Source organism: Gambusia affinis, linkage group LG22 (assembly GCF_019740435.1).
Source record: "Gambusia affinis linkage group LG22, SWU_Gaff_1.0, whole genome shotgun sequence".
In the NCBI taxonomy this organism is placed as follows: Eukaryota; Metazoa; Chordata; class Actinopteri; order Cyprinodontiformes; family Poeciliidae; genus Gambusia; species Gambusia affinis.
In genome coordinates this window covers 8,667,498-8,691,073 of record NC_057889.1, presented here as the reverse complement: position 1 = coordinate 8,691,073, position 23,576 = coordinate 8,667,498, and the positions used below count along the sequence as shown (strand labels likewise).

General features: G+C 38.9%; 1 protein-coding gene across 1 annotated transcript; it reads right to left on the bottom strand.

Moving 5' to 3' along the window:
* Nucleotides 1-2,462: 2,462 nt before the first annotated feature.
* On the bottom strand, nucleotides 2,463-11,551 carry prdm1c (PR domain containing 1c, with ZNF domain). Its single transcript, XM_044107355.1, has 7 exons — nucleotides 11,386-11,551; nucleotides 9,812-10,063; nucleotides 7,471-7,590; nucleotides 6,029-6,281; nucleotides 3,736-4,748; nucleotides 3,474-3,602; nucleotides 2,463-3,335 (listed from the first exon to the last, which is right to left on the bottom strand). Exons 1-7 carry the CDS (start codon nucleotides 11,410-11,412, stop codon nucleotides 2,778-2,780), a joined length of 2,352 nt encoding a protein of 783 aa, XP_043963290.1. The 5' UTR covers nucleotides 11,413-11,551; the 3' UTR covers nucleotides 2,463-2,777.
* Between the last annotated feature and the right edge of the window lie 12,025 nt (nucleotides 11,552-23,576).

Here is a 23,576-nt window from a genome sequence, read left to right as displayed (position 1 = left end):
GCGGCGTTCATCATGTTGCAGATTTGTGTGAGCGAGGAACAGCCGGGGACATGATCCTGGTCATCCTTCTCTCCGGGTACATCCGTTCCCTTCTTCTTCTTCTTCTCCCGTTGCCCACCCCCTGTCAAAAACATGACGTCAGTGGTCGCTTTAAAGGGGCATCAGTTACCGAGCGACTGATGAGACTGTAACTGTAGAGTGTTTACGGCAGTCCATCGTATCATTTGATCCCCGTCATCGGCCATAACATTATGACCACTGACATTCGAAGTGGATAACATTGATAATATCTTCATCCTGGGATGTTGAGATATATAGCCTACATCAATCACCAATACACGATCTGCTGTAGCTCAAACGATGATGTTTGTGCGAGTTCTGATAGACACATGTCAGAATATACAGTGGGCCACACCTCATTGCGTGGTTTTGACCAGTTAGCCCATTCTGACCAGAGTTCTCCACCTAAGTAGGAATGGACAAACAACTGGAACAACTGGCAACACTGATGAATCATTTGTGTATATGGGAGCCATGTATTTAAAATGCTTTCTTGTTTAATATGGGGTATCGGATTGCACTGTGGAAGACAGCATGGTTGTGGATGTTATCATGCACTTCACCTCAGAGTTATTAATTCATATTAATAGATCTGAAATGAAAATCTTCATGCCAGATAGGACAATATAACATTATGAAGACAGCTATTATGAAAGGGCATTACAAGTCTTTTGCAGATGTAGTGTTTTTATCAATTAAAACTAATATCATAATTGGCTACTGGAACATGGATGTGGTCTCATTTTCAGATCCAGTTACAACTACAGAGGTAAATGCATCTTTGCATGTTCACTGCAGGTTCCACAAGAGGGTCTCAAGCATTCTCCTCCTGAATTTTCTCTTGAGTTGACTCCTTGAAAAAAAACAAAACAACAACATTGTATTCTAAAGTTTCCACCGGTAGTATCTGTATAATAATTTAAGAAACATGGTTGTAGGACGTTTTAAAACTTGGCAATTCTTTTTTTATTTCTTTTCATCAATACAGAACAAGATGAAGAGCAACTGTAAGACAGATGGTGACTTGATCTACAGTGTATCATCAGCTAAGAGGCAGGTCAGGTAGGAGACATATGAGCCGCCAGTTTCAGTGTCCATATTAAAGCAAGTTTCAGATCACCATGGAGTGTGTTTGTGTTTGAGTGTGTGATTGGGGGATGGTGGGAGGTAGGGAGGCAAAATAGAAGCTCCTCCTCTAACATCAACTCCTTTGAGTTCAGCTGAAATTCATCGCCCCCACTGACCAACCAACTCTAAAACTTTTTCGAGAAAAGTTTTATTGTCATGCAGGAAAAAAGATTGAATTATTTGGCCACAGTGACAAGTAGTATATTTAGAGGACTCAAGTTGCCTGTTGCAACTGTCACCTTGGTGGTGGCAGCATTATTCTCTGAGGCTGTTTTACTGCAAGTGTTGCAACTCCAAATTCCTCCAAATTCCTTAATTTCATCTCAAACCAAGAACTGGATGATTGAAACATGATCACAGCTGTGTGTTCTAACAGGATCATTATTTCAAGCATTAACACTGGTTTTGGATTAGAAAAAGCATGCTGATTTTAATAGTTTTGGAGAACCCTGACCTAAATTGTACTTAAAATCTGTGAACTTTGCTTGAAAATGCATGACATTTGAACTATGGGTTGATAACAAGCGTAAATGATTCATTACACCACCTGACCATTGAAACCCATCCTTTGTCGATTCTTCTTTGGTTTATATTTTGAGGTTTGTTGGCCCAAAATTTCTGTTCTAGTTTTTAAAGTTATTTCTTTGATACATACATTCCTGAGATTCTCAATCTTGCCTTATTAATAGCTAAAGCTGCATGTATTTGAAATTGGTTTATGGCGATATTAGAGCCATCACAAATTCTCTTTTTTTCCCTCAAATGCTACAGTTCAACAAATTGCATTCATTTTTGCAAATGTCTTAACTTTTTTGCCTAGTCATGATATTGCACATGCATGCTGAGTTAAAGTTTTCTGTTTGTGGGCAAAACGTCTACCGCCTGATTAAAACTGAAATTGCAATATGTACATATCGGTTCAAAACTTGCAGTAAGACCATACTGATAGTGAGAATAGTGTAATTTTGTGGTAGTTATATATTTTTTCCAGGCTGAAGTGGTGATACTTACTGGCGAATATCCAGAGACTCATAACAGGATGTTTATCTGCATCACTAACTCCCCACATCAGCCGAGTGCACTCACACAAAGGCAAGCATGTATACCATGCACGAACAATTGAGGTTTCCTCTGTGTCGTCATTTCAGCACTTAGCCCACTGACACTAGAGTCATGCTTGTATAGTCATTTTCACTTTAGCCACTCAACGTTAATTTGGGCATGTGCACACAAACAGGACAACTCGGTCCTACACAGTGAATCCACAAATATCATCACATTTTGGTAATAATTTATTGTTTCAAATGTTTAAAAATATTTAACCAAATATATAGCAAGTATTGAATTTTTACACACATTAGATTCAACTCAGTAACTGAATAAATTATAAAGACATAAGAATATTAAATCACTGAAGTCTGTTTTTTCCCAGGTCATGCTGGCAATGTCTTGACTCTTCATGAGCTCAAATCCCTATTGAGTATATAGGCAATCCATGATAGAGATAAGGCTTTACTTCAAATAGGACAGTGACAGACAGCTGCTGAGTTGGCCTCTAAGGATTATTTGGTGGGATTAGCAGGTCGGTCTTAAGTCTTTGAAATGCAGCCTGACTCCAGCTTGATGCTTGCTGGTGGCAAAACCATGGGACTATGAAAATGCATTTGAGCAGCGGTACACTCCGCTGCTGATCTAGAGATGCTCAGCTCGGCCTTCCCTCTGGCAGCATCTTGGAGGCTTAAGATATTATTCTCTATCTTTTGTATCAGGTCAATGATGTTCCCTTTGTCTATCTCGGCCTCGGTGGCCATTACTTCTAGCTGCTCTGCTGCCTCACTCATGTCGAACCTCTCTATCTCAGAATTGACCCGTTGTAGCTCCTCTGGTGACAGCCTCCGGGATGCTGAGGGGGAAAGAGGGCAGAAGCCTTGGAGGTGCACCTGCAGGCTACTGTAGTGAAGATACGTGCTGGAGCAGCGAGGACAGCGGTGAGTCCCCTCCCCTGTATGCAGCCGCTTGTGAAGCTTGAGGTGAATAAATTGAGTAAATTGGGCTGGGCAGAGCTTGCACTGGTAAGGCCTCTCACCGGAGTGCAATCTCTGGTGGGTCTTCAGGTTGCTAGTGCTGCTAAATCTCTTATGGCACACCTAAAAATAAAGCAATGTAAATGTAATAAATGTATCTATTGGTTTTCAAGCTTAGATGACATGATGGCTAAAAGTGTTAGCTCTTTTCAATATGCAGATTCAAGCTGTGAAATAATACGTCTGAAGTTACACACTTACCTTGCACTCGTGAGGTTTCTCTCCTGTGTGAACCAGGTAGTGTTTTTGCAAGTGTGCCAGCTGAGTGAAGGTCTTGTTGCAGGTCTGACATTTAAATGGACGCTCACCACTGTGCACTCGCAGATGAACCTGAAAACAACACGTAAGAGCAGTAGGTTTAGTTTCAGCTTTAGTATGCTCTGAAACACACCATAGTCATTCAGTTATATTTCTTATTAGTTATTTTCTTCAACTTTCTTCAGAATCTTGATGCTGTACTGACCTTGAGATTGGACAGCTGTCCGAAGACCTTTCCACAGATGTTGCATTCATACCGAATCTTTCCATTTTGCCTTGTGAGTGGATAAGACAGCGTCTTGTAGCCAATGATCTGGCCTCCTCTCTTTTGCCTCCCAAGATCCAATGCATCTTCAGCATTGCTCTGAGTGGCAGCTGTAGGTTTGGAAGGAAGGTAGTTTGAGGAGGCAGCTGTAGCAACTGGAGGTGAGCATTCCTGAGGTGCAAAAGAAGGTTCTCCATGGAGATTAATGCCAATGGGTGGGGAGCTGGCCTTGGTAGATGCAGTGAGGTCTGTGTAGACATTGGTGCAAGCAGAGTATTTGAAGTCTCTGAGGTCATTTGAAGTATTCTTGAGGTAGTTTGCCTTTTTGGAGTAGAGGTCATTGGTGTCTTTGTGCTCACTGTTTTGCATAAGACTGAGGTCTTGTTTGTAGTTGGATGACACAAGTAAAAAGTCTTTGGAACCACTACCTGAAGGATGTAGAAAGTGTGCATAGTTGTCGAAAGGTAAAAACTTAGAGGATGTGGGCAAGTGTGGTTTCAGTCGTTCATTGTAGAATGGTAATGAATGCGGGAGAAGTCCCAGTGAGTAGTGAGGCAATAGATAGGGGCTCTCCCTGAGAGTGGAGTGAACATCCTTAGAAACACAAGGCTTTTGGTGAGGTTCAGTTTTACCAACGTCTTGAGTGTGTTGCAGGGTGAAGTGCAAATTAGTTGGAATGGGAGTGCTTAATGCTGGCCTTTTGGCAGCAGAAGCACTGTATGGTGCCAAAGATAGTAAAGGAACATATCTGAAGCCATGAGTGGGCTCCAAGTTGGACTGCATTGGGTAGACAGTATTGGAACATAAGGGAAAAACTGGGACACTCGTTGAAAACACCTGACTGTCCTGGTGTCTGAGACAGATAGATTTAGGTCTGGAAGGTTCATCTCGGAGAATCTCAGAAACAGTGTGTCCTCGTTTTCCTTTGATCTTTTCGCAAGCCTGAATCTGCTCTGATAGACAAATAGAAAATGGAGAGATGTCATTAGAATCGGATGAATTTAGTTTAAAAATTCAAAAACTCAGCTAGCTACTACATTCCATTGAATGATCTGTGAAGTTTTAATAATAATATACATCCAAGCATGTTCTTTTTATCAATCTGACCATTTTTGTAAATATGGAGTTAAACCTTTTTCACTAAGTTTATCTTTCGGAGTCTCCCACACCATTTAACCTTATAAAAACTGAGAGTAGCCATGAAGCAATCAACCTATGATCTGATGCAAATAGTATACAGCCCATGGATACGGAACCTGCTTTAGAGACCTAGTTATATCTATCTATCTATCTATCTATCTATCTATCTATCTATCTATCTATCTATCTATCTGTCTGTCTGTCTGTCTGTCTGTTCCATATCTACATGTGGATGTTCCACATCTACATATGTAGATGTACCTAAATTTCATGGTACAGAAATTTAGGCTTTCAATCAGACTGAAATAGTCCTGAAGGTAGCTGGACATGTTCACTGAATCATGTGCAGACATTACGTTTACAATATCAGGACTTCTATAGTTTCACATGTAAACAAGTGAATAGCCAGGAAGTCTTGTGGGTGGTGCTTTTATGGCCTCCTGCAGACTAGACAAAGTACTCAAGGTTGCAAACAGAGGTAGACAAAATACAGGGGTATGGTTGTGCATTTAACCTACTTTGGACTCTGTTAACATCATCTCACACACAGGAGTGCAAGTCTTATCTTTTGTTCACTCCCTTCTTACCCTACCCTTCCACCTCTTAGCAAACAAACAAATAATACTGAGTGAGATATCAATCTTTCAGCGGGTCACCTTGTCAGGAAGTTAAAGAAGCCTTCCTAAGTCACTTCTTTTAAGAGCTAAATAAATAAGAGATGGTGCACCTGAAGAAAGTCAATACCTATAGTCACAACTACTGAGGGAGAACTGACGTATGTAAACAGATAATATAGACTAAAAGGTTTAAAATAAGGAAAATGATTGTCTAAAGAGGTGCTGCCTCCTTAGACAATCCCCTCTCTGTTTCCGTGACCGCTCTATCATCTTTTGTACTCTCCTTCAACAAAGAGGCCATGGGTGTGACTGAGTAACTTTTTTAACACCCACACAAAGACTTTGTCAGCTGGTCAACTGTTTGACAGGGAGCTCTTCACTGTGACAATCTAACTGTGATATGTGTAAAAGCGTAGGCGTTGGGGTGGTTTCTAATTACTTTTATGAGATTTTATTCAATCTAAGAAAACACTTACCATTTTTCTCAACAGCTAGTTGGCCAAGATGAGGGTAGTTGCAACGCTGGGCAAGTTCAGAGCTGTACCACACCAGAAGCTCCTGATCTGGCTGAAGTGGTTTGATTGTGTAAAAGAAGATGTCCAAACCTATCTGGCAGGCAACCAGATTCTGCTCTTCTACTGATCTTGCTGGGTTGACATAACGCATCCAGTTGCTTTGTTCCTCATTCAAACCATCCAGGATATGGTGAAGATGCCCCTCTGAGAAGACCTATAATACAAAACAACATTGAAACTGTAACATGATCTGACTTCAGAATCAGGAAGTCAGTTTCCTAGTCTCTTTATGGTAAGCATTACATGTATGTTCAGCTGAAGACTTAGCATAGTGCTGGTTGCGGTGTAACAAGTCATCTATATTTATGAAAGCAACACCGAATGAGACATTCTCAGTATGACTGGATTATAATATGATATCTCGTCTACTACCACCTTGAGCTAGAACAGGGGTGGGCAATCCTGGTCCTCGAGGGCCAGTAACCTGCAACTCTTAGATGTCTCCCTGGTCCAACACACCTGAGTCCAATAGCTGAATCACTTCCCAAGTACAGTCAGGTTCTCCAGAGTCCTGCTAATGACCTCACTATTTGACTCAGGTGTGTTGAAGTAGAGATACTTCTAAATGTTGCAGGACACCGGCCCTTCAGGACCAGGAGTGCCCACCCCTGACATAGGACAATTGTGGAGCAGATGTCCTTTACCTTCTCTCTCCTTCTCTACTTTTCCTGCTGTCTGAAGCTGTGGAGCAGTGCTCTTGATTGATTCATGGCTAACAGACCATCTCCGTTTAAGTTACTCAAAGGTCAGATAAGCCTGGTGTTAGTTCAAGGTTACCAGCCCTGTGCTTCTGAATTGCCACGGAGCTTGTGTGTAATGGAAGATCTTCTGGTGTCTCTGATTTGTAACATCACAGTTCTCAGGCTCAAAGCCACTTCCTTGCTTAGTCAGTGTGAGAATGTGAGTCTGGAGAAGTGCGGACATGTATATGGTGTATTTACTGGCAGTGATACCACTGCTGAGAGAAGCAGAGAGAGAAGAACCACTGCGTCACTGAAACCAAACAGCTGTGTGTGCCTGCATGTGTGTAGGCGTGTGGGTGCGTGTGGGTGTGCGTGTGTGTGTGTGTGACTTCAGACAGCCTTGCTCAGTACTGGCAATCAGTTTTGCATACATGTCAAACAGACTATTAATCCTCCATTTAGTGCAATACACAAGCATTGACAAGCAGACTTTTCTTATACAGGATGCCTCTCCTTGACCACAACTGCAAAACAGCCCAATGACACTATTACAGAAAGGTCCCTGGTTGGAGCTGCAGGATGTGAACAGTTCTGAAACACACACTCTTGCATTTCGTTTTCAAGCACCCAAATCCAGAGCCTCACATGTTGCGTACTTACCCTCCAGAAGTATCTGCTGTCAGCATTTTTTGGCAGTGTTTTGCTGGTGTAGCTTTCGCCAACGAGAGGACCAAAACGGGTACCCTTTGGAATCAACTCCTTACTGGTCACTCCAAGCACCTGTTCAATAAGAAACATACAGAAACATATAATTACAGATTAGTTCACAAATGAAGAGATTAAAGAAGACAGAGTTGTGGAAAAGCTGTCTTAACACATTTTGCATTACAAATTCAACTTCTATGTGATTAAATAAAGTAATGCAGTGTTTTGGAAAACTATTTACTCCCTGGCATATTTCTTGTTTTAAATATCAGAAAACAACAACTAGAGTAAATACAAAAAACCTTTTAAATATTTCTTTGAAGAAGTAACTTAATTCAAGAAGTAACTTAATAAGGATCTCCATGACAGCATAAAGTAGGCTAAAAGATCTCAAAAAGTAACATGTCATAACCTAAGCAAAATGTCATATAAAACACTTGACCTACAAAGATTTATAAACAATATCTAAGGCTTTGAGACTCCACAGAACCACATTATCAACAAACAGTGAAAATATTAAAAAAGCAGGGAACTTTCCCAGGGTAGCCATCTTATCAGAATTTCTCTGAGAGTACATAAAAATTCAATCAATGCAACCCGTATTATTGTATCAGGTACTGCAGGCTTCACTGCTCTCAGTTAGGTCAGAGTTTATGACTCAAATATCTTACATAAATTGGGGAGAAAAAAATTGCATCCAAAGGACAATCTAAAGGCCAAAACATAAACAAAAAGAAGACAGAGGCAAGTCTGTCAATTGCCAGCTTGTTGATCCTCAAATATTTTGGTAAAATTTAATGTGGATTGTTTAGAAAACTGTTTTTGGTATACATCTCATTATGAATCACACTGTGATACTAACAACATTTCAAACAAAGCAGGACACTGTCACTTCTAGGTTTACTTACAGGAAATGATACTGCCAGTATAAATAAACAGTGATTCTGTCAATTTATTGGTAGTGATACTGGCAGGGCACCACCAGTTCAGTTTAAGGCACAGTTCCTTTTTCAAATAGTGCTAGATCGATTTGAATAGCTTTTATTTGTCAATACATGAAATTATAATTTGAAGACAGCTATTTTGTGTTGTTCAGGTTACCTTTGTTTGATATTAAAATTTCTGTGATAATCTGAGACAAGTAAGGACAAACAAACAACAAAAAGTAGAAGAGAGTCTGGTCGATAATATTTTCATAAAAATTTTAGGTGTATTAGTGGAAAGTTGCCATCTTATTATTATTTTTTCAAGGCAGCAGATTTTATTGCGTCAGATCTTTCACACTGAATAATGATGTGGCACAATCTTTTTCCCATATTCTGAATATTTCATAAGCCAGTCATCAGAGTTTTCTGTAATTTCTCTACCACATTAAAATTTCACCACTGCTGTTGTTCTGTGACCTCCAGGTGTGAAACTCACTCCTGTGTCTCCAGTCTTCCGGCTGAAGAAGAGAGGATAAGGTGTCATGGTCACACCCCGTCTGGTGAACTACACCAGGTTACATTTTTGTCAAACCTAAAGCATAAAGGCACATATAAGGTATTCTGTGTTTCACCCGTAAGTGATTCTTATTTAGTGTCTGTAGTAGGATGAGTTTGACTCTGGTTCATCTACTTATTTTTGTTCTTGATGGCTTTACTTCAGTTGCGCTTGTGTTGCAGATCGCTGGTTGTCTGTGCTAAAAGACACCAGGCAAGCCTTGTTAAAAGGTGAAAGTTGTAAGGCAAGTTTTCAACTTTGGACACAAGATCTAGTTCCTGTGACTACATTTGAAAACCATACTTTTTCTACAGATTCAGCCACACAACTTGAGATTTGGTGGACAATTTTAACTAAGCCAGACACACCTCTGTTTTAAATAGCCAGACTTCTGGCTATTTAAAAGATTATTTCAGGTATTTACTATTTGATGAGTCCCCATGTGTCAGCCTTGCTCTAGGGTCTAATTTGTCCCTGGAACAAAGGGATCAGAATCTTTGCTAGCTCCTAATCACAGCCCCCTCTGTCTGAGTGCCGGGGGCTCAGCCATTGTTTCCGTCTTTGCCTCGGCACACATGCAGGAGGGAGGAAAGGCTCAAATTAGACAATAACATGTCAAGTACATCCCGCCTGAGGATGGATGAGTGGACGGAAGGATGTTGGAGTGACGCAAAGAAAGTTTGTAAAAACATAAACAACTGCTCCATTTATGCTTAGATGTTTTTGATTTAGGGATTTTACAGTATAATTCTAATGCCATGCTTTTCTTAAAACCCCACATATGGTATAATAGTAGGAGGAAAATCTTACATACCTCTGTAGAACTGTAGCAACGTTTCAGGGCAAGGTTTCTGGGCAAAGACCTCTCGGCTCTTGTTTTGCCATGGCTTTTGGACTCTTCCTCCAGAGGATGGTCTTTCACAATGTAGGTGCACTGCTCCTCAAAGTTGGCTTCGCTCCACGATCTCATATCTAAATTTTGTGTACCTGTCACAGAGGTAGCTCCTATGCTCTGTGGTGACCTCTCTGAGGTTAGCATGTCTGTGGTGCATTCAGAAGAAGAGGCCTGGGGAGGAGGAAAAGGCAAAGTATTTGGGTGAGCGGTAAATCAGACCATTTCAATAAAAACATGCTGGCTGTTGGATTGTAGAGATGATAGAGGCTTTTTTTCCAGCTACCACAAATGATGTGGGTTCTTTTTTGCAAACAAAAACAGGTTTCTTTTACAACACTTCCACCCAACACATCAAGGCTCATTTTGGAACTATTGTTGACACAATATGCCATTGTCTTTTCATTTCACAGCAGAAAAAGAAACACAGCTGTACCACGAAAAGTCAAGTTTTGAATTGATCTTGAAGTAGATTTTGGAGTGTAATGTGAGATGTATCATAGAGGAGGTAGTTACAGTTCCAGGAATAAGACTCTTTCCATCGGCTGCTACCGGACAAACAAACTTCAAAGTGAAACCTGCCCGATTAGCCCCGCTGTCCCACACATCCTGTGACTGAATCACCACCCCGAGGCTACTGTGGAGGTTCCTTTGCACGTCAGCCCTGAAGCAGGACCACTTTCGCAAGGGAACTAATACTCCTTGTGTATCAACCCAACTTCCTCTGAATTGACTTTGTATTTTGTCAGACCTGAACTCTTCTTTTTCTCTTTCTATTTGATTGCCTCTTTCAGACTATTTCTCTGTTTCACCTCAACAAGAGGTTTCACCTCAAGTGGATCAGCCCTCACAAAAGAAACGTGCCATACATGACAGGATGACATACAGAGTGAAAAGATGATGAAAGGTTTGTGACACACAAACGCAACATGCAGAGCTAGTGCTTTATTAATCTCCTCACTTTGCTGCTCAGATAGTGATTGATAAGCACTAATATTGGTAAGCAGTCATGTGACGCATGTTCTTCCCTGATAAGAAACCACAATAAATGCAAAATCTAAACCTTATTTAAGACTTAAGCATCTAATTTTGGTTCAGAGAAGCTAAAGCAACAGATTTACTATCTGGGAGAAAAAGAAAAGAGAAAATGGACACAAATAAAAATGCAACGAGATGAGATTTATGGAGGATGTTTCAGCCTTTTTTCTCTGAAGTGTGTCGCCACAGCTGACTCGGAATGACTGTCACAAATGTGACAGCTCACTTTGAAACCATTCAATCTAGTGACACAGCAGAAAATATACTCTGGAAATCAAGACATGAGTCAAAAGCTGTATTACCATGTATCAGTTTGACTCTAGAAAGCACAATTAAACTCTGTCAGACACTTCAGAGATGTGTCTATCAGTTAAAGAGAATAACTCAATTAGAAACCAATTCAGCAGACAGTCCTTCAGATAGTGATATCAATGATTTTATGAATATATCAGACTTACTTTAAAGCCTTGAGAGGAGCCACACATAAGGCAGGCTGTCTGTGCTCTCCTAGAGGTTGAGTTTCTATTCTCTGCGTCTCTTGTCTTCTGTCACTCACCCAACCACAGCGTGCCTAAGCGTGGCTGACTGTGCAGTCAAGCCTATGAGTCTGGAGGAGCTAAGGTGCATTTCTGAGAGTATACGAGTAAAACACTCCCTTTCCTGCTGTGCGCCCTCCTCTTTCTCTTCCTCCTCCACTCCCCCCCTCTTTTTTTTTTTTTACCCCATGATGACTCCTCCTTAGAGTGGTTATATTAGCGTGTGTGTCACTGTGTTGCCCTGAGGCATAAGGCTTTCTCCAGGGTGGTGTGTTGGCTGTCACAAAGCTATGTCCAGATCACACAAATGCATCTTCATTTTCTGAAAATCGCTCTCTCTGTCTGTGTGCAAAAAGAAGGCAAACCGGTGTTGAGATTGTGAAAAGCTAAGCAAGAATGGTTTGTTTGGAACTGTTGCTTCCTTTCCCTTAGACGTTATTTGAAATGAATGCAAAATTGTATGTCATACAATTCAGCAAAAGTTTTGTCATTTAGAACCCAGAGTTCCTTTACGGAAATGACAAAGAAATTCTGTCATTTCACTTAAAAAAAAACTCTCTACATGTAAATATAGAGTACCTTTTAAAGTGCTTTAGGTTTCAGCTGCTTATTTTTATTTTTTGTATTTTCAGTAGAATGTGGGTTTGTTAAGATACTTACGTATGTCTATCCAGTGAGTCATTTTGATATAGAAAAGGTCACCAGTCTCAAACGACAGGCCAATGTTGTCTCTTACACAACAGACAACTGTAAAAAAACAAGAAAAACAAAAAAAAAAGAATCTATATATAAATGTAGACTTTGTGTCTCCAGCAGCCTGTCACCAAACTTGTTTCTTGTTTTCTTAAGGTCACACTGTAGAAGTACGCTGTTATGATCAAATACAAGTACTCGACTGGATATCTGAAAAAAAGCAACTAATGTCTCAAGAAAAACTCCAGGACCTGCAAGAGCTAATAAATTTCAGCATGAAACAGTAATATGCAGGACTGTGCAATAAGTTCAGCCATTAAATTTTCTAACCATGATGTACTTCCACATTAGGCTGTTAGTGGTATTAAAACAAAGTGGAAGCGAGTGTGAACAACAACAACAAAAAAAGAAATCACACAGGTGGCCAAGTTTCTGTAACCTCAGGTAGATACAGACTAGAATGGGTGGGTTTTTCATGGCTGAGCAGTTGAGTCCAAGCCTTACAACATTAAGTGCAAGACAAGTGTCAAACACTGGGATGAACCCAGCGACGTGACAGCAACAAAAGTCGAACATTGTTTCAACTTTCTTGTTTACCATTGCTAGCACGTCTACATGTACGAGCTCAAAAATTCTCATACACAAATTTCACTGGTTGCTGGGCTGGAGGAGGGAAAATGATACTGCCTCCCATGTGTCAAACCTATAAACACAGTGGTTGAAAAGAGTGGGCCGACATCCTGCTAAATGGTACGGTGCTGATCATTTTTGTTCTTCTTCTCTTATTTTCTTGAAGATGTTCTGACACTGACCTAAACAGCTTCTTCAGTTTTACCATTTTAGCTGGATTTCAACAAAATTGAAGGATTCTTTTGAGGTAAAATGTTCTCAAGAAGCAAGAAAAGAAGCCCAGTTCCTTTGGAAAGCAAATGAGACAATACTTTAGGTAATAGTGAATTTCCAAACAACTAAACTTACTTGTTCTACAAGTATGCTTACCAGCTTACCAGCAGTGTGCAGCAATATATGAGGATGCAACTTAGAAAAACATTGGTATGATTTCAAAGAAATAACCAGAACATTCCTGTTTGTAACCACAGGAGACATTTCCCTGGAGTAGAAATAGAATACCAGTTTATTATTTTGAGAGAATTCAAAGTAGTTTGCAATCTGTAATTTTAATTGCAATGTTTTATCCTCATGTTTAATTGAATCCTATTAAAATAACTGAAATCCCAGACTAATTATTACTGTGGAAGAATTTACGAGTTTCTGAATCCTGAAAAATTCTTAACACTGAAAACAAAAGTTAACAAAGCTTACTTTAATGAGTTTTTTTTGTTTGTTTCTTTGTTGTTGTTTTTTTTTTTCTTTTGCTTATAACACTTAATAAACAAGCACATTAAACATATAATAAAACAGAAATCAGGAAGATTTTGTAACTTAAATCCACAGTGAGAGGGCAATAAATAAGTGTCACTACTGGATTCTTGGAAAGATCATGCCTTTTACAACAGATTCACTTGCATGTTCTGGTTATAGAAACCGGTCATCAGTGTGTTGAAGCAAAAGTAAGGTCCAGGAACTGTGTGTGTTTAGATCTGTACTTTGTGTTGATCTGTAACCTGACTTTCAACGGAAGTCTCTTTCCGCCCTCATTTGGTTGGCTGCCAGCCATTTCGGGAATTATCTGAAATTCTCCAACCTGTCATCCACGCGTTTGACACACGACATACCGTAACAAGCAAGCAATCTGTTTCCTTATTTCCTTTCACGAATGCCTTCATCTTATGCATTATTCTCTTTTACTTTCTCCCCTGTAGAAACATTCATATCACAGGATTCTGTTTCTTGCACACACACACACTCCTTTGTTTTCATCCCGTTTTGTCCTTCCTTTCAGGCTTCCTGTCCCATTCACCACACCTGACTAAGCTACTAATTACGGCTGCTGACATGAGCCACCATGTAATTTAAAATCCACTTCTTTCTCACTGTTTGGTTCTGTCTCTTTGCCTTCAGTCATTTCATTCAACACCTTCTATTCAGCACTCTTCTCCTCCACCCCCACCTTCTCTTCCTCTCTAATACCTCTTTATCTGAACCTTATCCCCACTCAATCTATTACTCTGAGGCCCTGTGCTGGTAACTCACATATGACAACATGTGTGAATTCTACGTTTTTAGTTGAAGTCGCACATAGGTTGGGTGGTCATGCGTGTGTAGATGCTTTTGATGGTGAGTGTGTATTCCAGCCCATTTAGTTGGAAGGAGGCTTTGATTGTGCGATATCTAAAATGCATTCTTAGAATGGCAGGACGTTGAGTAGATCCAAGGAAGAATGAAAACAAGTCACAAAGGTCGTAATAAGGAAACGCTGAATTCATTCCTTATCAGTAGAAATACGAGTTAAGTGGTGACGAGTTCTTACATGTGATGTCAGACGTGTTAAAATCCAAGATTTCCGTATTCCTCAGGTTACAGTCCTCCATAACCATTGTGCGTTCACTCACTTTTTGTACTTCCACTACTAAGTGTGTAAGTGATTCTACTCAAAACATTTCCATAAATTCATATTTTCCTTAAAGTTGCATGTCCACAGTTTTTTAAAAATGAATATTGACGGAGATTTAGGATTCTCTATCTTCTTGTCCAGATATCCAATACCCTCCCCAACTACTGATTCTGCTGGTAAGGGGGGGCTAAAAATACACACATCAATTGTTTATACCAGGCTGTCCCTACAGGGTCACATAGAGCCAGTTGTCTACCTCCAGATCTCATTGAACAAGAAGCAGAGTACATCCTGGACGGGCCACCATTCCATCACAGAGCAGAGACAGAATAATTTGGTTTTAGTAAGAATTTGCAAGCTGAAGAAGACACTCTTTACACACATTCCTAGATGTTTAGCTTTGCAAAACAATGAATAAATAAATAAAATTCTTCTCCCACGACACGTCTCACTTGTTTGTAAGAAAACTTTGGGTCCTCGTCTAGAATTTCTTGTTACAGTTCCCGTTGTTTTAGAAAGTTTGATTAGTACTCTAACTGAACATTGCTCTGTCTGTCACAAAATGCTCTTTCATGTCAGAGATTATTGCTGCTCTGGTGAAGTTAGAAGCCTTCAGCACTTTCCATCATCGCCCTTCAACAATCTTCAATTTATGGAAGTAAATATGTGCCATCAGAATTTGAATAAAAAATACCTCTGAAATTTGAATGTTGTATATTAGTGCTTACTTTTTCAGTATTAAAATAAATTCAGAATATATTTTTAACCTAAAAAAAATTTCAATGTCATTATTTTTGCAGTAAAAAAAAATTCGGTGTAAATTTTTTTACATGGTTGCAATTTTCAGTTATTAAAAAAATTCACATTCCTATTTCAAAGTGATCAAATTTTCAATATACATATTTTTCACAGTTTAAATTTTCAGTGTTAAAAAATTCAGCATATAAAAAATTCAACTTTTCAAAATTCGTTGTGCTCAAATTATGTCTCAAATTCACCGTCTAAAAATTCGCTGTCTCAAATTCAGCGTCTAAAATTCGCTGTAAAAATGGCCAAGGTTACTTCAGGTCACAGACATTAGCAATGGATGTCCGATTCCAACATCCACATAATCACGTGACACAACCGTCATATTGAAGAAATACCAGCATCACCCAGGCTGGCGACCATGGAGGCGAACGCAAACCCAACGGTGAGTTTAATGCTTTCATATTTCTATAGTATATTTTATTTTGTGCATGAAGTTTGATACATTATCTTAAAGCCTGATTTAAAACACGGGTTGGGCCGTTGTTAATCTTACACCGTGTAGTGCCGGCATATTACATCTTGCTACCTCCTAGCACCCCCAGCCCCTCCCCGCTGTCCCACGTCCAATTTCCCAGTTTTATTTCAAAAAGAAATACCACTTGGGTCAAGTCTAGAATCTTTAAAGAGAACTGATGGGTGGCGACATTCTGGGTTGTTTGTATGTTGTCTTAGGTGAGACTGAGACAGGCAGTCTTAGTAAAGTCGTAATTTTTCAGGAGATGCTACTGCTAATATGGCTGCCTTGTGTGCTTCAAAGAGGGGCTGTGAACACTTTCCGACATTAATTATAACCACAACCCCATTCTGTTCAGCTACCGTATTGTTCAGGTGACTTCATTACAACATCATCCAAAATACTGCTTCTCTTATCTGACAATTGTTGATATACAATATTAATTTACATTCTTTTTACTTTGCCTAAAACCTCGTTCTGTTACCTAGCAACACTATAAACAACCGCCTTTGTTTTTTCAGTTGATTTTAACTAATTTTCAAGAAAATATATGCTTGTAAGTACATCTGTTAACTTATTTTAGATTAAATATCATAATTTAATTTAGATTACTGTGACTTCTCAATGCTGACCTACTGATGTCAAAATACTTTTTTATTTTACTGGCAATTTTTTTAATGTTTTTTTCTTTTTCAAGGAACTTTTGCTGAATCATATTTTGATAGACTCCGTGATCGTTTGGAGCAGGAAGAAGCAGTTTTATATCTGGGAAGAGTGTGCACAATCAAAGGTTTGTACAAATGACAAGTTTCAATATGTGATGCTTTTGAATGTCTATAGTAACATTAGCTTTGTGTGGTCTTCAATATGACGAGATTTGAAGGGCAGTTTTTAATCGTTTATTACTCCATAATTGAAGGACTGAGCCACTGTGGAGAGATCTGTGGACGGCTGTAACATGCATCTATTATGACGTGCTACACTACCTTAAAGAAGAGGGATACCTGGACATTTCAAATGAAGCACTCCTCTTCTGTTGCCATTATGTCTTCCTGCCATGTCTGCAGGATGATCTGGATACTTTCTGCAGTGGCTGGGACAATCACCCACTTCGAACTGAAGCAACATGACTCCTAACCTGCTCTGGGTTCTTGGTCGTACACATCATCCAATTCCTGAACCCCACGGTGCCTTGACAGAGGTTATTAAGATTATAACGGAGGCTCAGATGTATTTGCTGAACATTTTATGTTCAGATTTTTATTTAATAACAATAGCTGAATAACGGCAAACGGCTGTTTGTAACCAAGCAACCAAAATCACCAAAGGCAATCATGTTTTAACAAGATAACTATCACATTTTAATAAGATACATATGACGTTATAACGTGATAGCCTGGGCCGGATTTTAGCAGGGGCTTACCGGGGCTGCAGCCCGGGGCCCCGGCATTTCGGGGGCCCCGAAGGATGTTTTATATTTTTGTGAATGGATAGTGTCAGAATTTAATCAATGACTACCATGATTTTGACAGCACCGATGAAAAATGTTCCAATTTGTTCTGGCAAACGTCCATCTTGAATGCTTGCTTGTTATTGGTCCACTTTTGACGCATCTTACGCATTGGGGAGGAGGAGCGTCAAGGGAATATTATTTTACAATGGCGGACAACAGGAAATATGACAGCGGAGCGCAGAAAAGAAGGAAGAGAAAAGAAAAAGAGCATCGCGCCAAAGAGGCGACAAACAAAATGCCTAAACTGACAGGCTTTTTTAAACCTGTTAGCGGAGATGGAGCAGAAACATTATTATCCCCCGCTCCTCAAACCCTTAGCTATGCTAACACCGGCACTAAGATCCCGCCAGAACCTATAACCGTGACTGAGTCGGTGGCTGGACTGGCGTCTGTGGAGTCAGAGTTGGTGGAAGCGGGATCTTCTTCCGCAGATGGAAAGACGACTGTGGATCCGTACAGTACCGATCCGGCGCATTGGGGGGAAATTGACGAGTCCGTGCGAGCTTACTGGGCAGAGCGAGGACCGGAGAGCTGTCAAAATATGAATGTTGGCTTTCAAGCATCAGAACGGGTGTACAAGCATCAAAAGCGTCACTTCTCCAAATCTCACTTTAAAAGCAAGATGTTAAATGGTGAATACATCGAAAGACCGTGGCTGCACTACTCTCCATCCACCGGAGCTGCATTTTGTTTTGCATGCCGCATTTTCAGAAATGCTAATACTCAGTCAAACTTTGAAACTGGTTTCAGTGACTGGAAGCACGCAACTGAACGCAAATGCCTAAACTTTAAAAAATCCTTCAGAGGGCAGCACTTTGGACTTACCTGGGTCAGGATATTTTCTGAAAACTACAGTATGCCTGATCTCTTTTTTCCAGAAGATATTGTTTATATCCATGTTCTGTCTGACTGGCAGAGAAGCACTTTTTTGACATTTATTTCCTCCACTATTTACCAAGAACTTTAAAACCAAAGAAAAAGTTTGAGTTTTGATATATTCCACTTGTACTTATATGAACTTGTAAATGCTGGGGATATTTGTATAAATATTGTTTTACTCGCTTTGCTTTGTAAAAGTATATTTGAGCATTGCATTTCTTGCACTCAATCTGTTTTATAGTTTGTGTTGAAGTCCAGGCAACAATAACTATTCAGTGATTTTATTTTGTGATGCAAGCATCATATTCTAGTTTCAACCCCAACATGTGGTTTAGTCTTTCTAGAAAAGAGTTCAGAGTTGTTTGTAGTTTGTGACAACTGGCTTATTAAAGTTGTAAAAACTTACTGTTCGGTCATTTTCTGTTCATCCTCTAAAACCAAAAAAAAAAAAAAAATATATATATATATATATTTTTTTTTTTGACTCTAACCAGGGGCCCCCATCCTGACTCCAGCCCAGGGGCCCCCATCCTCCTAAATCCGGCCCTGGTGATAGCGCTCAATTTTTTTTCCTGTGACAGCAATACGCTTCCGTGCCAGTTTAAAAATTCACCATTTATGAAATGTAAAGCAAAATGCTGATCATGTTACCACAGAGGTGAATTTCAGGTCTTTTATGGTAGACATGTCAGAGAACAAAAATGTTCTAAATTTGTAATTTGTTTTTTTTCTTTACTCAAAAGGAACCCATTAGGTACATTTGTACATTGTTGTATTGCTTTACATTACTTCAATTATAAGAATCAGAAAAAGTTTTGTCTTATGTTGTTTATTTTCTAATACCTAAAGCATATATGAACTCATCTAAGTACATTCAATAAAATTTTGCATAAAAAAACAATTTCAGTTTCATATTTAAAACTGCCTGTACAAACAGTACTGACTCAGAGAAATGAAATATCTACTCTGAACATTGTGTTATTCTAGTTCCTCTAGTTTTGAATTTGACAAAACTAGAGAAATTAGAGTAACAGCAATGTTGTCGCTCTAATGAGTAATACATATGATCACATTTAAACATATGTATCGAACTTGTGATCTGACAAAAATCAGAAAATTGAATTGATTCTACATTTCAACAAAACTGTTTTGTTTTAACAAACTGATTCACAAACAAAGAACTGCTACAGCTTAAATGTAGATTGTTTTTTATTTATTTATTTTTTTAACAGGTCAATCACTCAAAGCAAGCCAAAGCCAGACTGCGTAGAGGAAATGCATGCTACAAAATCCTCACTGAAAGAGTTGTAATTCCAGTAGTGACAAGGAATTCTTAGTGTTTTGTAGCATGTGGCGTAGTTTCCACGAACAATCTCCACAGACAGACTTGCTGGCAGATTTTCCCATCCAGTCCAGAATTTCATCATGTCTCCTCTTCCTCCACTCCGTGGTCTTTCAGTTAGTAAATTAAGTAAGTGGCTTGCAGATTCAACAATAGCATCCTGACTACCCTGTAGTCACAAAATATATAAAAGACAAAGTAGCAGTTGAAAAATTAGTTAAAAGAAATTTACACTTCATGAGAATGATCACTTTTACTCAGGAAAGCTCTGTGCTGTAGGGTTCCCACCTTTCAGAAATTAAAATAAGGATCTAGCAGATGGAAAGTGTCATTCTATTTCACTAGAGAAACTAAAACTGCAGTACCATAAGTTTTAAAGAATAAAGAGACAGTATAATTTCTTCAGTTTCCCTCTTAATTTTTTTTTACAATTGCTAGCATTCATCCTCACTGACACTGTTCAGCCTGGCATGTGTGTCTTCCCTCTCCTGTATCTTTGCTAGGACATGGTAGAGTATCGGTTGAGGACGTTTTAAAAAGACGCAGGTTGAGAACGGCTCACCACGACTGCTAACCATCTTTTGCACCTAGTGTTTCTAGGCAACCGTGACATCATCAATGGTCCAAAGCGTTCTGGGGTCCTTACTAGCTCCCGCCACATTAGCTGAGCTTAACATGTCTTGTGTTTTATTTTTGTAATTATTGTTACACTAAATGTTTATATGCATGTGATAGGCGTTACTGTCGGACATACAGAAATACCGAACAAATCGCGTCTCGTTACGGGGCGATTCCGTATTTTACGAAAGGGATGGCAATCCTACTGTGCTCTTCTCTCATTAAAATTATAGAAACTATATAAAACACAAATAAATCTACAATTTGTAAGATTAACAACGGCCCAACCCGTGTTTTAAATCAGGCTTTAAGATAATGTATCAAACTTCATGCACAAAATAAAATATACTATAGAAATATGAAAGCATTAAACTCACCGTTGGGTTTGCGTTCGCCTCCATGGTCGCCAGCCTGGGTGATGCTGGTATTTCTTCAATATGACGGTTGTGTCACGTGATTATGTGGATGTTGGAATCGGACATCCATTGCTAATGTCTGTGACCTGAAGTAACCTTGGCCATTTTTACAGCGAATTTTTAGACGCTGAATTTGAGACAGCGAATTTTTAGACGGTGAATTTGAGACGGCGAATTTGAGCACAACGAATTTTGAAAAGTTGAATTTTTTATATGCTGAATTTTTTAACACTGAAAATTTAAACTGTGAAAAATATGTATATTGAAAATTTGATCACTTTGAAATAGGAATGTGAATTTTTTTAATAACTGAAAATTGCAACCATGTAAAAAAATTTACACCGAATTTTTTTTTACTGCAAAAATAATGACATTGAAATTTTTTTTAGGTTAAAAATATATTCTGAATTTATTTTAATACTGAAAAAGTAAGCACTAATATACAACATTCAAATTTCAGAGGTATTTTTTATTCAAATTCTGATGGCACATATTTACTTCCATACAATTTATCTATTTATTTAATTTTTAATTTTTTTTATTTATTTTTTGACAAAATTGTCGCATTAACAAGTGTCAGCTATATTTTATGGCCCAAAAATATTCAATAGATTCTGTAGGTGTAGGTCTGGCAAATATACTCATAATAAAATTTGTTATATTTTTTAAAGAAAAGTTTGTTTGACATTATAATAGTAGATAAAATTTATTTAAAAGCTTTTTGTACTTTTTTACATGCATTTATTAAAACAATATTTGTTTCTTACAGAAACAATACTCAGAAGGACAGCTTGTCAGAAGTAAATTGCTCTTGAACGAAGAAAGCTTGTTTAGCAGAAATTAAGAGTTTCTTTTGAGGTCTCTGTAAACAGCAGAGGCAGCATTAGCTCTGTGATTTTTATGCTTCTACCTGTATCTGCCTCGGGTCATTTCTTACAGCAGGACTAAAAGTAACCACTCCTTTCTTTTCACCTCCTCCTCTGCAAGATGGGAACAGAGCTCTTTGTCTTTGCCTGTTTTATAGCCCATTAAGGGTGATACGTTCAATCCAGCCACCCGAGTTGAAGGACCCAGAAACATATTTTAAATGTATGTCATAATTCTATTGTTGACACATTTTAATCAACTGACTAAAATCAGTTGACTTCCGTGTTGTAATGTTAGCAACCTGTCAAGCTTCATGTTTTGGTTACATTCCTCCGCCTGACGTTCTCTGGAGCTTGTGGTTGAGAATCCCCCACACCCAACTTGCAGACGTAAGTCTTCCGGACTGTAATAAGCTCCACTGACATGACTGAAGGGAAATAAGTCAAATGCATATGATCCGAGGAAGCTTAATCTGTTTTTTCTAGATGTTGTATCCACTTCAGTTGCGGATATGAATAAATGTCAGCACTGTGCCTCAGACACCACCCACTGAGTCCAGCGGCCGTCTCTCCTCAACTGCTGGATGATCCCTTGTTGACAGACCAGGAGTTATTATCGAGGTTTCAGGGCTACAAGGAATGCTTCTGTGCTTCAGCACAGATGTTTCTTTGAAACTTTACAAAACCACCCACAGAGATCACGAGAAATAACATTACTTTCAGCTCATCAATTAAAAGATGCTTCTTGCTGACCTTGCAATGAAAAGGGATGACCAGCACTGACATCACAGCAACAATGGGTTAAGATCCTCAGCAAGTTACAGTACCATTGCAAACTTTTTACACCGACTGTCACAATAATATTCTCAACTTCAACTTCAGCTTTGTTTTGTAAGAATTCTGTGTGACAGACCACCATAGTGCCAAGTAGCTTGTAATTGCTCAACAGGAAGTTATGGTAAATGTTTTTACTAAGCATTTTTTGCAATTCAAAAACATCTGAAAACTGTGGCTTTGGCATTAAGTCCCCTTGAGTCAGTATTTTGTAGAGCCACCTCTTGTTGCAGTTACAACTTTAAGTCTTTTGGGATATGCTTAAACCAGCTATGCATATCTAGACACTAACATTCATCCATCTTTCTATCAACTTTTTGATGGGAAGACTTCATCTGTCCATGCTGAGAAAAAGCATGGACGGATGATGCTTTCATTTAGATGACATAAATCATCTCAATTGCACTTCCTGGTAAGGTGGGGAATAAAATACACACATCCCCCCTTGTGTGTAATAAGTATACTTGCCCCAACACTTTGGGGCAAGTCTGAGGCAAGTATACTTGGGGCAAGTATACTTTGGAGCATATACTTACCCCCAAAGTATATGTAACCGTCGTTGACTGGGATAATAAGTGATGTTTTTTTTTTTTCCAATCCTGATTGCAAAAACAGCATAACAATTACCAGGTATTTACGGTATATTAAAAGTCAATAATTCTGTTAAATTCTAAACGTTATTTGCTATAAGTAGTCATTTATAAGTTGTTCATTATACTGAATTTTAAATGTTAATTAAATATACATTTGTGGGTTATAGTATGTCTTTCCCTGGAGCAGCTACTTTTATAATATTTAAACCCTGTTTTGCAACAGATGATTAAATGAACTATTCTTTTTTTGCAATATGCTTCATTCAATGTATAAATATGAATCAAAACATAACTCTGCACATCACAGCAATAAATATGAAAGCCTTAGTTGTGATCTGACCTTAATATTGGCAATAGATTATTACAATTTCACTCAACAGACCTCTTCGTTTTAGCTAGTGGCAGTATAGGATGCGTGAACCCTCCCACACCTGACTATAAAGACGCTCCTCACATTGTTTGGGCTTCCTCTTGATTACTAAACCAGCTTATGATGACCATCAGAGGGACATAGCATCCAGGAAGCAGTGTACATGTACTTTAATACAAAAATATGTATCCTAAAAAATCTGAGATATTC